General features: G+C 49.9%; 1 protein-coding gene across 5 annotated transcripts in view; it reads right to left on the reverse strand.

Annotated features, from left to right (window-relative positions):
• Nucleotides 1–14525, reverse strand: part of STK11 (serine/threonine kinase 11) — a 73591-nt gene that overhangs the window by 25825 nt on the left and 33241 nt on the right. For 4 of the 5 annotated variants that reach the window (XM_077331452.1, XM_077331456.1, XM_077331451.1 and 1 more), the window contains 2 exons: nucleotides 12459–12595; nucleotides 11393–11520 (listed from right to left, as the gene is read on the reverse strand). In XM_077331452.1, the coding sequence (XP_077187567.1) occupies nucleotides 11393–11520; nucleotides 12459–12595 (265 nt within the window). Of the gene's footprint in view, nucleotides 1–10081; nucleotides 11038–11392; nucleotides 11521–12458; nucleotides 12596–14525 lie in introns of those variants that run through there. The other variant, XM_077331454.1, reaches the window with a different exon arrangement.

Raw genomic sequence — 14525 nt, forward strand, 5'->3', positions numbered from 1 at the left:
CTCTACCCAGAATAAAACTTTGTTGGTCTTAAAGGTCCCGCCAGACTCAAACTTTGTCCTGTGGCTTCTGACCAACACGGCCACTCTCCTGAACCTGATATTTTGTGGCTGGCCACATCTCCTGTGGCAGCCATGTCTTACCTGTGTCCACCACCGTGCCTCTGAACTCCGGAGATGCCTGAAGAGTCAGAAGGGCCAGGGACCCCTATGCTGCAGGAACATGTGGGGCAAGCACCTGTTCCACAGTGCACAACACATGGCACTCATGGGGTCTGGCAGGAGCCTCAAAACTCCCCGCCCTTTTGTGATGCCGCCAGATCCACCACTGGTCAGCTCCGCTAACTCTTCTTGGCACTGCCCTTCCCGCCTCTCAGGCGACCCAGGGCCCTGGGCCCTTGTCCTGGATTGCAAGCGACGGGAAGGACGAGGCAGGCCCAGGAGCAGAACAGCCTTGACGTTTCCCATCGCTATTAAAAAGAGTGGGCTCAGAATGGGAGGAGGAGGAGGAGGAGGAAGGCTACTGGGGTATACGGAGAAAGACAGCAAGCGCTGGTTCTGACGTATGGCTGGTCTCGCGGCCCTTTTCAGGCCTGGCGGCCCTCACAAATCAAGCGGAAGCCGCATCCAAGCAGGAGCTTCGGGTACAATCGAGCAGCTGCCTGAAAACGCCACATCAATGACCTCGACTGCAGCATTTACAGGAAACTCTCTCCCCTTGCCAGCCAAAAAAAGAGCCCTCTTCAAAGAGCCTGCCATTATTTGGAAGGACTCCAAGGGGCAACCAAGAAGGAGCCAGGCATCAGCTGCTCAGAAAAAACACAAACTGAAAAATTCACTCTTACATTAAAGAAAAAAGACACCAGAACCCACCTTGGGAGAGGTTGAGCAGAAAGGTCTTCCCTAAATGAAAGATAAACGAGCACTCAAGATCTGACCCGTGTTGTCAGCACTGGGCCCCTGAGCACAACCAGCCTGGGAAGCGAGATCTCAGGGACAGCCCACTCTGACTGCCTTGACCAGAGGAGCTCGTTTGGTGGGTACGCGAGAGAGGGCCTTTTTGGTGGCGGCCCCACAATCATGGAACAGCCTTACCCTCTGGCTCCCAATCTTTGGCAGACAGCTGAAGACAGCCTGACTGAGGTCCCTGTTTAATTACAGTATCAGCAGTCCTAAATGGTGATTTGAAATGACAGTTTTATGTATTCCATTTTATTATTATACATACATACATACATACATACATACATACATACACACACATACATACATACATGCTATATTGTAAGCTGCCTTGAGCTCCATAGGGAGGAAAGGTGGCTAATAAATGTTTGAAATAAATAAGCCCTCGTCCCACACCCCCTCTTGACTGCCCACACACCAAGCAGGGCCCTGGGCCAAAGAGGTTGCCTGCATGCCTTTAAATAGAGCACTTGGAATGCCTTTAAATAGAGCACTAGGACAGAGAAACAGGGAGAAGGTCATGCCCCTGGCAAGGAGAACAGCTTTGCTGGCAGAAGTCATGGGGATGCTGGGTGCCTTTCCTCCCCCCACTGCGATCACCAAGGCTGGCATCTCTGGAGTGACGTGCTGCAGGGAATGCGGGGGTGGCACACAGGGGACCTGTTCTGGGAAGCTGGGGAAGACAAGGGCTTTGTTTTTCTCTTTGCAATGAGCAATTCTCTCCTTCAGCAAAAGAACACTTGGAACAGTTGGCCTGTTGAAATCGGACCAAGTTATGCCCAGGGGACAGAGCGTCAGCAGTAGCCATGCTTGGCTGTGGTTTGGGTAGTTTCCGACACCTTCCGCTTGGGCAGGGAAAATGCTCGGATCGCACGGCCCTCGGCTCCCTTTCTGCTTCCGCCTGACACGCCTTCCGCTATTGCAGTAGATGCTGCCCAAACCGCTCCGGTGAGAATGCTCCTGCGGCACTGGGGCTCCCTGGGCCTGTTCCTGGGGCCACCGGCTGGGCAAAGGGCCTTGTTGGGGGTGGGGGTGTGAGAGAGAGAGAGTTGCAGCAGGTAGCCCCCTGCTGTGCCGAGAGAGATGAACCTGCTGGCCTGAACCCGTGAAGCTGTGTTTGCCCCATCAGGCAGCTGGTCCATCTAACACAGGAGTCGCCATGAGCCCCCGGCTGCCCACCGATCTCTTTCCTGGCGCCCAGGAAGTGTTTTTAGACGGGGGCCAATGATTTTTAGAAAGTGGGTGGGGCCAGCTGGCTCTTTTGCCCGGCAAAGCTTTGGACCGGCCACTGGAGATCTCATTGGCTGCACAGATTTTTTTAGAAACGTTGCCTTGGCAGCAGCTGCTACCACAGCACAAGGATCTTTACAGTATGACTGAGCGTAAGCGGTGTGTATGCAAAAGAATTTTTTTAAAAAACCAGAAAGCTAATTTTAAAAGGCATCCTGCTCAACGGAGCTTCTGCTTGAAATGCTAAAGAGTTACTACTCGAATTAGGCACAACCTCCCTTTGCCGATACTTGCAGCAGCCATTCTGGATTTGCATCCACCACCCTCTGTTAGAATCCCAAAGAGGTCCGCAGGCTCGGAAAAGGCTGGGGATCTCTGATCTAATAGATGGAGAACTCTGAAGCCCAATTTAGCCCACTCAAAATCAGACACAAAACTACCCCAGCCTTCCTGGAGGGAAGGAAAACATTATTCCGTGGGGTTCTTAGCATGCTAGAAACTCAGCCGCCTGTGAAAGGCAGCATGCAAGTCCTTGGAGAATTTTACAGGTCTGATTCAAATCCCTGGCAGCAAGTCACATTTTCCTCTGCAGTACTAATAGCACAGAAGGCATTTCTCCATTTTCTCTGTGTCATGCTGTCCTAGCAGGGGAGGGGGGGTGTCTCTGCTTCACCAGTTTGGGGATCTTTAAGAACTCTTCTCCCGGTCACCGGGACTCATGGGCTCCACTGACAGGTGGGAAAGGGCAACGGGGAGAGTTAAGTGGTAAGAGGGCTCCCCCTCTGAGGACCCAAAACCAAACTGAGAACACTGCAGGGTTGATCAGTTCTGCAGTTTTTGGATTTTTAAATGATTCACAGGAAGGTTAAGATACCTGTGTGTACATGGAAAGACACGGACTGAAGCTGCATCTTTTTCAAATGCCCAAAAGCAATCCTTTCTTGGGCAGAGGCCCTGCATTTGCCAGAAGAGCTACAAATTCAGAGCTTTGGGCCTGGCAATCTGCGTGGAGAAAAGGGGAGGACAACTACACCACAGACTGTTGTGCAAACACGAAGGTGGCATTTCCCCAAACTTCTGGTATCTGAAGCTTTTTTTTTCTGAATTAAAACTGGAGGCAGAATTCTCTTCTACAGCCAAAAGGGGGAAAAAGTTCAGTTTTAGCTGTGTGATGGAGAGTGTAAGAATCATTTCGCCCCTCCCAAAGTAGCTGATGATCCCTTTTGCGTCTGCATGAGTCACTGGCCCAGGCACGCTTTCTGACTGGGAAAGAGGCAAGCCCGAAGCAGTGACTCACAGGCGAGGCACCAGGCAGCCCCCTCCTGAGCGTGAGTAATGCGGCTACATCTTTACAGGCAGAGTAACTGAAAGCTCCCGTCACTCCCAATGCAATGCACAGACGCAGTACAATTGCCTATCCCACAGCGAAAGGGGTGGGAGGCAGGAGGCAAGCCCAGAGCTGCAGAATTATGCACAAATGCCAGGGGGGAGGCGCGGGGGGGGGGCGTTTCTATGAGTAGGTCCTTTGGGCCTCTCAGAGGATTCCTCAGCCAGTCAAGTTCTCTGGGCAAACTGCCTCGGCTGGGATCTTGCTGCTACTGCTTTGGTTGCAGGATCCTGCTGAGACTCGACTTCACAAGAGCCCCCCCCCCCCCCCAAGTCGCTTACCATTGAGATCTAGGAGAACCCCCCAAGTGGCTTCCCCCCTCTCAAGAGAGCAACTTGCTGAAGGCCACGGCAAAGCCTTCCCTGGAAAGATGATAAACTCCTTTCAGTCCCTGCTGGGATTTGGAGGATGGGGGTGGTAGAAAGTGCTGTGCAGTCACAGCTGACTTATGGAGACCTGGCAGAGGGGTTTCGAGGCAAGAGAATAGATTTCAGGCCCTGGTAGAGGAGGTGCAAGGGTCAACAAGGGAAGAGGTCCCAAAACAAATTCTAAGACAAAGGGAAGAGGCCACGGGGACAGAAGGAAATGGAGTTGAGAAGAAAAAAAAAAGGAGAGTACTGGTCATTGGAGACTCCCTGCTAAGAGGAATGGATCGCCATGTGGCTGGGCCCGACCCCCTAACCCGAGAGGTGTGTTGCTTGCCAGGGGCGAAAATTAAAGATGTTTCAGAACAGCTGCCCAAACTCCTCAAATCTACGGATCGCTACCCATTTGTGATGGTCCATGTGGGAACGAATGACATGTCCCTGAATACCATCGCTACTATTAAAAAAGACTATCAAGATCTGGGGAGGAAGCTCAAGCAAATGGGGGCACAAGTGGTATTCTCTTCAATCTTGCCTGTCAAGGGAAGAGGAATGCGTCGGGAGAGGAAGATAATGGAGGTGAATCAGTGGCTGTGTAGTTGGTGCCGGCAGGAGAGATTTGGTTTCTGGGACCATGGGATAGGCTTTCTTGAGGAAGGCCTACTAGCACCTGATGGACTGCACTTATCGAAGCTGGGGAAGAATGTGTTTGGCAGGAACCTGTGGAGATTAATCAGGAGAGCTTTAAACTAAAGCCACTAGGGGAAGGAGACGATCAACATAGGGAGTGTATGGAAGGAAAACGATCGGAGGCAGCCCAACCGGCAAGGCCAGCTCATGGGAACCAAAAGTAAAAGGATTCAGATGTCTTTATACTAACGCCCGAAGCATGGGCAATAAAAAGGAAGAGCTGGAACTTCTCATGCTGATGGAAAGGTATGATCTAGTAGGCATCACAGAAACTTGGTGGAATGATTCTCATGACTGGAATGTAATGGTGGATGGATATGAACTGTTCAGAAAAAACAGAATAGATAAAAGAGGTGGAGGAGTGGCACTGTATGTGAGGAAAGGGCTTACCTGTCAGGAAATTCTAGTGAAGGAGAGCATATCTACAGTGGAAAGCATCTGGGTGAAAATAAGCGAGGGGAAAACAAACAGTGTGGTGGTTGGTGTCTGCTACCGACCGCCTGACCAACGAGAGGATGTGGATGCTGCACTTTGTGAGCAGCTTGAGAAAATATCCAAGCGGCAGGACCTTGTCATCATGGGTGACTTCAATTTCCCAGATGTGTGCTGGGAAACAAACTCTGCGAAGAGTCCTCAGTCATGCAACTTTCTGACCTGCCTGGCTGACAATTTCATTTATCAAATGGTAGATGAACCCACAAGAGGTTCAGCCATACTGGACTTAATACTGACCAACAGGCAAGAGTTGGTGGATGAGGTGAAGGAGGTGGGGACCCTAGGGGGAAGTGACCGTGTCCTCATAGAATTCCTTTTGAGATGGGGAGCCAAGGAAGCTTGTAGCCAGACGCGGATGTTGGATTTTCGTAGGACAAACTTTAATAAACTCAGAGACATGATGAGTATCATACCATGGACGAGAATGCTGGAAGGGAAGGGAGCATGTGAAGGGTGGGCGCTACTCAAACAAGACCTATTGCATGCTCAATCAATGACTATCCCAGAAAGACGAAAACACTGCAGGAGCTCTAAGAAGCCTATTTGGATGAACAAGGAACTTCAAGAGGAACTAAGAAAGAAAAGGAAAATGTTCAGGAAATGGAGGGAAGGACAGAGTTCTAAAGAAGAGTACCTACAGGTTACTAGGCACTGTAGATCAATCATCAGAAAGGCCAAAGCTGCGAGTGAGCTAAGATTGGCCAGGGAAGCCCATTGTAACAAGAAAAGATTTTTCAGATATGTGAGGAGCAAACGTAAAGTAAAGGAGGCAATAGGCCCACTGTTGGGTGCGGATGGACAAACTCTAACGGAAGATGCAGAGAAAGCAGAATGGCTTAGTGCCTATTTTACATCTGTTTTTTCCCACAGGTCAAAGTGTTTAGGCACATCTAGAGATGGCCGTAGCCAAAGGATAGTGTCTGGGTGGCAGGTTAACATGGATAGAGAGGTTGTTGAGAGGCATTTAGCTGCACTGGATGAGTTCAAATCCCCTGGTCTGGATGAAATGCACCCGAGAGTACTCAAAGAACTTTCCAGAGAACTTGCACAGCCCTTGTCCATCATCTTCGGAACCTCTTTAAGGACTGGAGATGTCCCGGAGGACTGGAAGAGAGCAAACGTTATTCTGATCTTCAAAAAAGGGAGGAAGGATGACCCGGGAAACTACAGAGCAGTGAGTCTGACCTCTGTTGTGGGGAAGATAATGGAGCAGATATTAAAGGGAGCGATCTGCAAACATCTGGAGGACAATTTGGTGATCCAAGGAAGTCAGCATGGATTTGTCTCCAACGGGTCCTGCCAGACCAACCTAGTTTCCTTTTTTGACCAAGTAATAGGTTTGCTGGATCGGGGAAATTCGGTTCATTTCATTTACTTGGATTTTAGTAAAGCTTTTGACAAGGTTCCTCATGATGTTCTGATGGATAAATTGAAGGACTGCAATCTGGATTTTCAGATAGTTAGGTGGATAGGGAATTGGTTAGAGAATTGCACTCAAAGAGTTGTTGTCAATGGTGTTTCATCAGACTGGAGAGAGGTGAGTAGCGGGGTACCTCAGGGCTCAGTGCTCGGCCCGGTACTTTTTAACATATTTATTAATGATCTAGATGAGGGGGTGGAGGGACTACTCATCAAGTTTGCAGATGACACCAAATTGGGAGGACTGGCAAATACTCCGGAAGATAGAGACAGAGTTCAACGAGATCTGAACACAATGGAAAAATGGGCAAATGAGAACAAGATGCAATTTAATAAAGATAAGTGTAAAGTTCTGCATCTGGGTCAGAAAAATGAAAAGCATGCCTACTGGATGTGGGATACGCTTCTAGATAACACTGTGTGTGAATGAGACCTTGGGGTACTTGTGGATTGTAAACTAAACATGAGCAGGCAGTGTGATGCAGCGGTAAAAAAGGCAAATGCCATTTTGGGCTGTATCAACAGAGGCATCACATCAAAATCACAAGATGTCATAGTCCCATTGTATACGGCACTAGTCAGACCACACCTGGAGTACTGTGTGCAGTTCTGGAGGCCTCACTTCAAGAAGGACGTAGATAAAATTGAAAGGGTACAGAGGAGAGCGACGAAGATGATCTGGGGCCAAGGGACCAAGCCCTATGAAGATAGGTTGAGGGACTTGGGAATGTTCAGCCTGGAGAAAAGGAGGTTGAGAGGGGACATGATAGCCCTCTTTAAGTATTTGAAAGGTTGTCACTTGGAGGAGGGCAGGATGCTGTTTCTGCTGGCTGCAGAGGAGAGGACACGCAGTAATGGGTTTAAACTTCAAGTACAACGATATAGGGTAGATATCAGGAATAAATGTTCATAGTCAGAGTAGTTCAGCAGTGGAATAGGCTGCCTAAGGAGGTGGTGAGCTCCCCCTCACTGGCAGTCTTCAAGCAAAGGTTGGATACACACTTTTCTTGGATGCTTTAGGATGCTTAGGGCTGATCCTGCGTTGAGCAGGGGGTTGGACTAGATGGCCTGTATGGCCCCTTCCAACTCTATGATTCTATAATTCTAGGTTCAGAGCGGGTTTGCCACTGCCTGCCACCATCTGTGGCCTTCCATCTAAGGTCTCATCAGGGCTGACCCTGCTTGGCTTCCGAGATCTGATGAGGTCAGGCCAGAGTAGTTGAGGGGCAATTTCCCATGCCTTGCCTCTGTGCTGCAGCCCCGGACCTACTTCGCACCATCCAAGCTCTGACCAGCCCGTAGCTTCCTGGGCCATCCAAGTCAGCTGCTGCAGGGATCATTTTCATTCAGTTCTGTATTTAACAAGATGGCAGCTGACCTGGAATTATGTCAAGGAGAGGATGACAAATCAGAAATCCAACTCTGCCCCTCCCTCTAGAATCCTCTGAACCTTGAAGGGATTCAGCAGAGTTATAACCCCCCCCCCCTTGATGTTCTCCTGGAGGTTATTTTGGAGGAGTTGTTGCTCTTTTATTTGGGCCGATTTACAAAGACGCAAATTTCTGCATCTTGGGGAGGATGCAGCTTGCCCGTGGGAGGCCCAGCTTTCAGTTAAGTGGCAAGAGGGCTCCCCAATAACAGCCAAATAACAGCCAGTCCATTTACAATTCAGAGCAATCCTTTAAACCTGGGGGAGTCAAACTGTGGCCCTCCAGATGTCCATGGCCTACAATTCCCATGAGCCCCTGCCAGTGAACGCTGGCAGGGGCTCATGGGAATTGCAGTCCATGGACATCTGGTGGGCCGCAGTTGGACTCCCCCTGCTTTAAACATGTGAGTTATTCTGGGGAAGGATTTGGCCCAAGTTGGTGCATGAACACCTGTGTTTTTCACAGCCCATTACCCTGAGTGTTTCAGACAAGGCAGTTTTAAAAAGCTCAAAGTGAAATGCGTGCACACACAGCATACACAGTCTGGCAAGGAGAGCTGGCGCCAGCTGCCCAGAGAGCAGTTCTGAGCTACGTTTTTATGTAATGAATCTCGGTTAGATATTGAACCTACCGAAAAAGAAGAGAGAAAAGCAGGCACAGCTATTTTTGAAAGACCCAAATAGCCTTACAGGTGGCTCTGATGAGGCTGGGGGGGGGGGGGGGTTGTCAGGCACACTGGGAAGAGGGGGAGGACCTCTTAATAAGGTTGTTGCAAAGCATGCTAATAAGATTGGGATTCTTGGGGCTGGCAATACGAATAACCCGAACAAGTACTGCCACCTACAGCACAACTCTGGAAACACACAACCTCGGCCACTATAAATATGGTTAGGCAAATTCAGGGGAGGGAAAGTCCAGCTAGCAACAATTGTTCCTTCCCCTCCACCGCAGGCCCAGCATATCCCCAACTGTTTTCTTCTACCATCTTTCCTGCACAAACAAAGCTTGACTTTGGATCCCTCAGAGATTTGCTTGGACTCCCAGGACGCCTTAGGCACAGGAACAAGCGAGCTTTAATCCTGGAGAGCAGGGGTAGTCAACCTGTGGCCCTCCAGATGTCCATGGACTACTGGCAGGGGCTCATGGGAATTGTAGTCCATGGACATCTGGAGGACCACAGGTTGACTACCTCTGTGGGAGAGGGTCCCAAGCCCATGGCTTACTTGTTTATTTTGCAGACACCCTGACTCTGTCCCGTCTAGGGATCCAAACCACTCGCATTGTTCTCCCCTCCTCCATTCTATCCTTACGACAGCCCTGTGAGGAAGGTTAGGTTGAGGATATGTGAATCCCAAGGTCAACCTGGGAACTGCTTTGAACGCGGGTCTCCCTGACACTGGTGCAACATTCTGTCACACCACACCGGCTCTTTGCTGCTGTTCTGCCTTCCACACAAGCAGGACACACCCAAGAGATGCCTTGCTGAACTGCATCCCCCCCACCCCTGTAGCTCAAGCGATCAGCCTGTTTCGAGCCCCTCAAAAGGCTGCCACAAGAAGCGCTGAGATGCAGCTCTGTTGACTAAATGTGCTTAACGCCAACATAAAAGCATTTGGGTTTCCTTTTTTAAAAAATGCAGAAGGGGAGTTATTTATGCTCCGGCTTAGGCGCCGAGCCACAGAAATTCAGTGCGTGGAGGCTGGGAAGGAAGCCGAGTCGTGTCCTCAAAACTAGCACCGTCACTTTAGGCCCCGCCTCCTTGCCTTACACAAGGCTCTGTCGGGATTGGAGCTTCAAAGGATCAGGCTAATTTAAAAAACAAAACGAACAGAACTTCAGCTCCCAAACTCCGATGCCACAGCTGTTTCCTTTGCACTTTGGAAAACCTCTTCCCTGAAAGCAACCCTGACTGGAGCCGGATGGAAGGAGCAGCCCATCTCATCTAGGGCAGGGGCAGCCCAACTGCGGCCCTCCAGATGTCAGTGGAATACTATTCCCAGGAGCCCCTGCCAGCATTTTCTGGCAAGGGCTCATGGGAATTGTAGTCCATGGACATCTGGAGGGCCGCAGTTGGGCTGCCCCTGATCTAGGGGATCACGCCAAAAGCCCACCCATTCCAGCATACTTTCTCCAGCACCTGCTGACCCGAGACCTCATGAAAACAGTAGTTAATCTCTTCCCATTTGCTGCCATCATCTGGGGCCAGGCAAGCCTCTGACCCCGGAACTCCATTCTTTGCTACAGTTAACAACTGCAGAAGAAGCTTGAGGACTATCAGTTCCGGGTATGTTTTTACCCCGTCCTTCCTCCATGGGATAAAGTCTTAGTCCAGTGTCATCCTTAAGACCAAGGGAGTTTAATTCTGCATGGATGTGGAAGCTTCTACCCAGCACTGGCCTTAAAGGTGCCACCGGAGTCAAGCTCTGTTTTAGTGCTTGAGACCTGCCTGGCTCCTCATCGGAATCGACTTCCTCCCTGGAGTTCAGAGAGGCATATGTGGCCCTCCCTGCCTCATGTCATCCTCTCCTCCAGCCTGTGTTAGGCCGGGGAGGTTCAGGACAGCGTGGAAATGGGTCGGCCAAGTTTATTCGGTCATTTGACCCATCTAAATAATACTTATGTAAGGACTAATAGCAATAATAGGAGCCTACAGACGGACACTCCAACCACCACGTGACTCTGGCGCTCAGTTACAGGAGTCGCTCTGAGGGATCTGTCCAAAGCGAGTTCACTCAGAGCAACATTCTGTATGGGACTCTCCCAGAATCCTCCAGGCCACCATGATCAGCCCATCCTCTCATCCTGCTTCGAGAACATGGTTTCTTTGTTTGCAGTGAACTTTCAAGGCAGACAGAACAAGCATAGCCTCTATGTTGCCGGTTGGCTGGAAGAGAGATGACAAGCAGCCCCCAGGGAAGGCAGCCAGGAAATCCGACCTTCACCAGCGTCACTTGAGACCGCGCCCTTCTGCCAACGTTCACCTGCCGCCACCGGAAGATGACTCCAAGCAGCACAATCATGCTTTTATCAGGCCTTTCTGGGGATCGCCCACCACATCTTCCTAAATTACAAAGTGATAGCCAACATATCAGAGGGATCACCCCTAACACACAGGAATCCTTCCCTTGCCATGCTTTTAACAATCTCTAAATCCAGTTTTCTTTTATTTTTATGGCAAAAACTACAATGACTTTAAGTTAGAATCTTAATCTGGGGAGACTGGCATTGGAGGTTGAGAATCTGTGAAAGGCTACACCCTGAAAATATTCAAAAGGCCTGAAACACCCCCATTTCTTTCTCCAGCATTATGACATTGCTTTGGGGGCAGAGGGCACCTGTCCTTCAGGGTGGGGGAACCTTTCCCTTCAACAGGGGGTGGGGGATGGCAATCTGGTGCAGGAGATCGAGGCACTCACCTCTGAGTAGATCTGAGAGTGGCGGGCCACAATCCTCAGGAATCGTGTAGTCCCCTTTCCCAATGTTTTCAAATAACTTATAAATATTATCCCCCTCAAAGGGATAAAGGCCGGTCGTAATGTTGTATCTGTGAAGAGGAAAGAAGGCAAAAGAGCGCTGACAGGTTTATGGGGACTTAGGAAAGGGATCTGCCCTTCTCTGCTCCCCTCTGTATTTCCCTCACAATCAATGGGGCTTTTAAAAGAGGGACATGGAAGGAGGGCCAAGGGTGTGATGGCCAAGTTGGGGAAGGGAATGCTCTTTGCTAAGTGGAACTTTGCTAAGTTTGGTCACCCCATTGCCTTGCAATTAGAACAGAACAAATTGGGGGCCATTTAAATTTCTCCTGTAACCCCCCTTCCCTACACTACTTCTCTATGACACCTCCCCTCTCCCTCCTTCCTGGCAGCCCCCACAGCCTTTTCCCTCTCCCTCCCACACACCAGCCCGCCTTTCTCTACCCCCTTTTCAACTTTCCCATCTTTCGCCCTCCTGACAGCGTCTCCCCTTTTGTTTCTCTCCCGCCCACCTACCATTTCCCCCTGTCCCTGCTCTCTTCCCTTCTTTCCATCTTTTAACTTTTTAGCTCCCTGCTCTCCCTTTCCTGGAGAGGAACCAGGGCTTGGTTGGCTAGCTATCTGCAAGTGGCCAAGAGGTCAGAATGCGGCCTCAGGAGATCTCTGAGTATTCATCGCTTAAAGCGACTCATGCACCTTCTAGTATTTGGGTTTTTTAAACCACCAGCACATTAAGACTGCAGATTTTCCAGTGAACTTGAGACTTCCCTTTGATTTGTAGTAAAGGCCTCTCCTTCCCTGAGTCTCATTGTGAGGATTTTTTTATCTACACTTTAGGGCCTGGTATAGAATTGTTATGACCTTCCAAAATGTTATAAAAGTCCTGCATAGGGCAGGGGGTTGGACTCGATGACCCAGGAGATTCTAAACCTTGGGGGGAAACTTGGAAGAACTGTGTCCAATGAACCTTTCCCAGGGTTGTGTCTATTTCCTGCTCCCACAGACTTACAGCGTAACCCCTGCTGACCAAATGTCCACTTTGAAGCCAGAAAAGGTATCAAGGCCATTGGCGATTTCTGGAGGTTGGAAAGCTGGTGACCCCTGACTTGTCCGGCACACGTCATCCTCTGCAAAGGGATGCAATGCCTATAGCAAAGGGGTAATGAAGACAGATCAGAGAGGTCAAATGGGCGGGGGTGGGAGACTCAAGTTTCTTTATTAGAAATGCAAGTACCTCCTACACGGAAGACACAGTCAGAACTGATTCACAAGGCAGAGGTGATCAATATAGGGCAGTGGTCATCAACCCCCGGTCCGCAGCCTGGTAGCGGGCCGCGAAAGCCTTGCCACCGGGCCGAGGCAGGACGTGCCTGCCCCCCCCCCCCGTGCGGTCCTCGCCAGGCCATCGCTCAAGGCCTGGCAAGCGCTGCGCTGCGTGGAGGGAGATGCAGCCGGCAGGCGCAAACACGCTTGCGCAGAGCTCTGTGTATGTGCGTTTGCACGGAACTGCCGCATGTGCGCGGCGCCGCCGGGCCACCCTCTCCCTTCCACCCTGCTAGCGGTCCCCAGACTTAAAAAGGTTGGGAGCTGCTGATATAGGGAACTCAAACCAAGCACAGTTCAAAGGAGTCATAACAAAGAGATAAACAGTCTGGGCTTCAAGGGACGGGCGGATGTGGGAAAACTAGGGGGCACTAAAAGGGAGGAGGGGAGGAATATTTGGGGAGGCTGGGAAGCTTAAAATACAATGGCAGGAAATCAACCTTGGGGTGTCAAGTGAATGCATCTGGATTACATCAGGGCACAAAGGCCAGGCTAGATAAACTAACTTACAGCAAAATATAATCATGGCAGAAACACACAGGGGTTTCTGACAGTGGGTTTACAGCACATGCAAGTGGCAGATTAGTCCGTGTTACCTCCCTGAACCAGCTGTAACTGTTAATGAAGAGTCAAGAAAAAATATCTTGGCCCCCCTGCTAGACTGATCTTTAGATTGATATCCAGCCTAAAGGAGACCCAATGAACAATTTGACATCCCTCCTTTTCCAATATCCTCCCCAACATTTTAAACAGCTCCTTAGAAACCTACTTGTGCTATCTCAAGATCTGAGTACCTCAGGAGGACGGGCGGATGTGAGACACTCTTATGTGTCTCAATACAAAAATAGTAAAGTTTCCTTAGAAATAACCTCCAAGTATGCCAAGAATCACATTGTTTAGTTTTTCAGGACACAGAAGGATAGTTTTTAAAGGGCTTCTGTTTGTTCTCTCTCCTTATTTCACAAGACATGGGCACATTTTCCCCAGAATTTCCAGTTGTTAAGATGGTTCTTAAAAAGAAAAAAGAAAAAAAAGCAATAGCCTGGCCTCCACGAATGCCGCAGAACAGCATTCTTGCTATTCTTCTGGGATTGTTCTCCTTTGCGAAAGGACCCACCTATTTTTATTCCACTTTCCTTTGTGCGGCACACGCTGTCCTTTTTTTTATCCTCTCAACAACCCTGCAAAGTATTTGTTGTTATGTGCAAAGTCGTGTCCGACCCATCGCGACCCCATGGACAATGATCCTCCAGGCCTTCCTGTCCTCTACCAATCCCCGGAGTCCATTTAAGTTTGCACCTACTGCTTCAGTGACTCCATCCAGCCACCTCATTCTCTGTCGTCCCCTTCTTCTTTTGCCCTCGATCGCTCCCAGCATTAGGCTCTTCTCAAGGGAGTCCTTCCTTCTCATGAAGTGGCCAAAGTATTTGAGTTTCATCTTCAGGATCTGGCCTTCTAAAGAGCAGTCAGGGCTGATCTCCTCTAGGACTGACCGGTTTGTTCGCCTTGCAGTCCAAGGGACTCGCAAGAGTCTTCTCCAGCACCAGAGTTCAAAAGCCTCAATTCTTTGACGCTCGGCCTTCCTTATGGTCCAACTTTCGCAGCCACACATTGCAACTGGGAATACCATAGCCTTGATTAAACGCACTTTTGTTGGCAGGGTGATGTCTCTGCTTTTTAGGATGCTGTCTAGATTTGCCATAGCTTTCCTCCCCAGGAGCAAGCGTCTTTTAATTTCTTTGCTGCAGTCCCC

This window comes from Paroedura picta, chromosome 4 (assembly GCF_049243985.1).
Source record: "Paroedura picta isolate Pp20150507F chromosome 4, Ppicta_v3.0, whole genome shotgun sequence".
In the NCBI taxonomy this organism is placed as follows: domain Eukaryota; kingdom Metazoa; phylum Chordata; class Lepidosauria; order Squamata; family Gekkonidae; genus Paroedura; species Paroedura picta.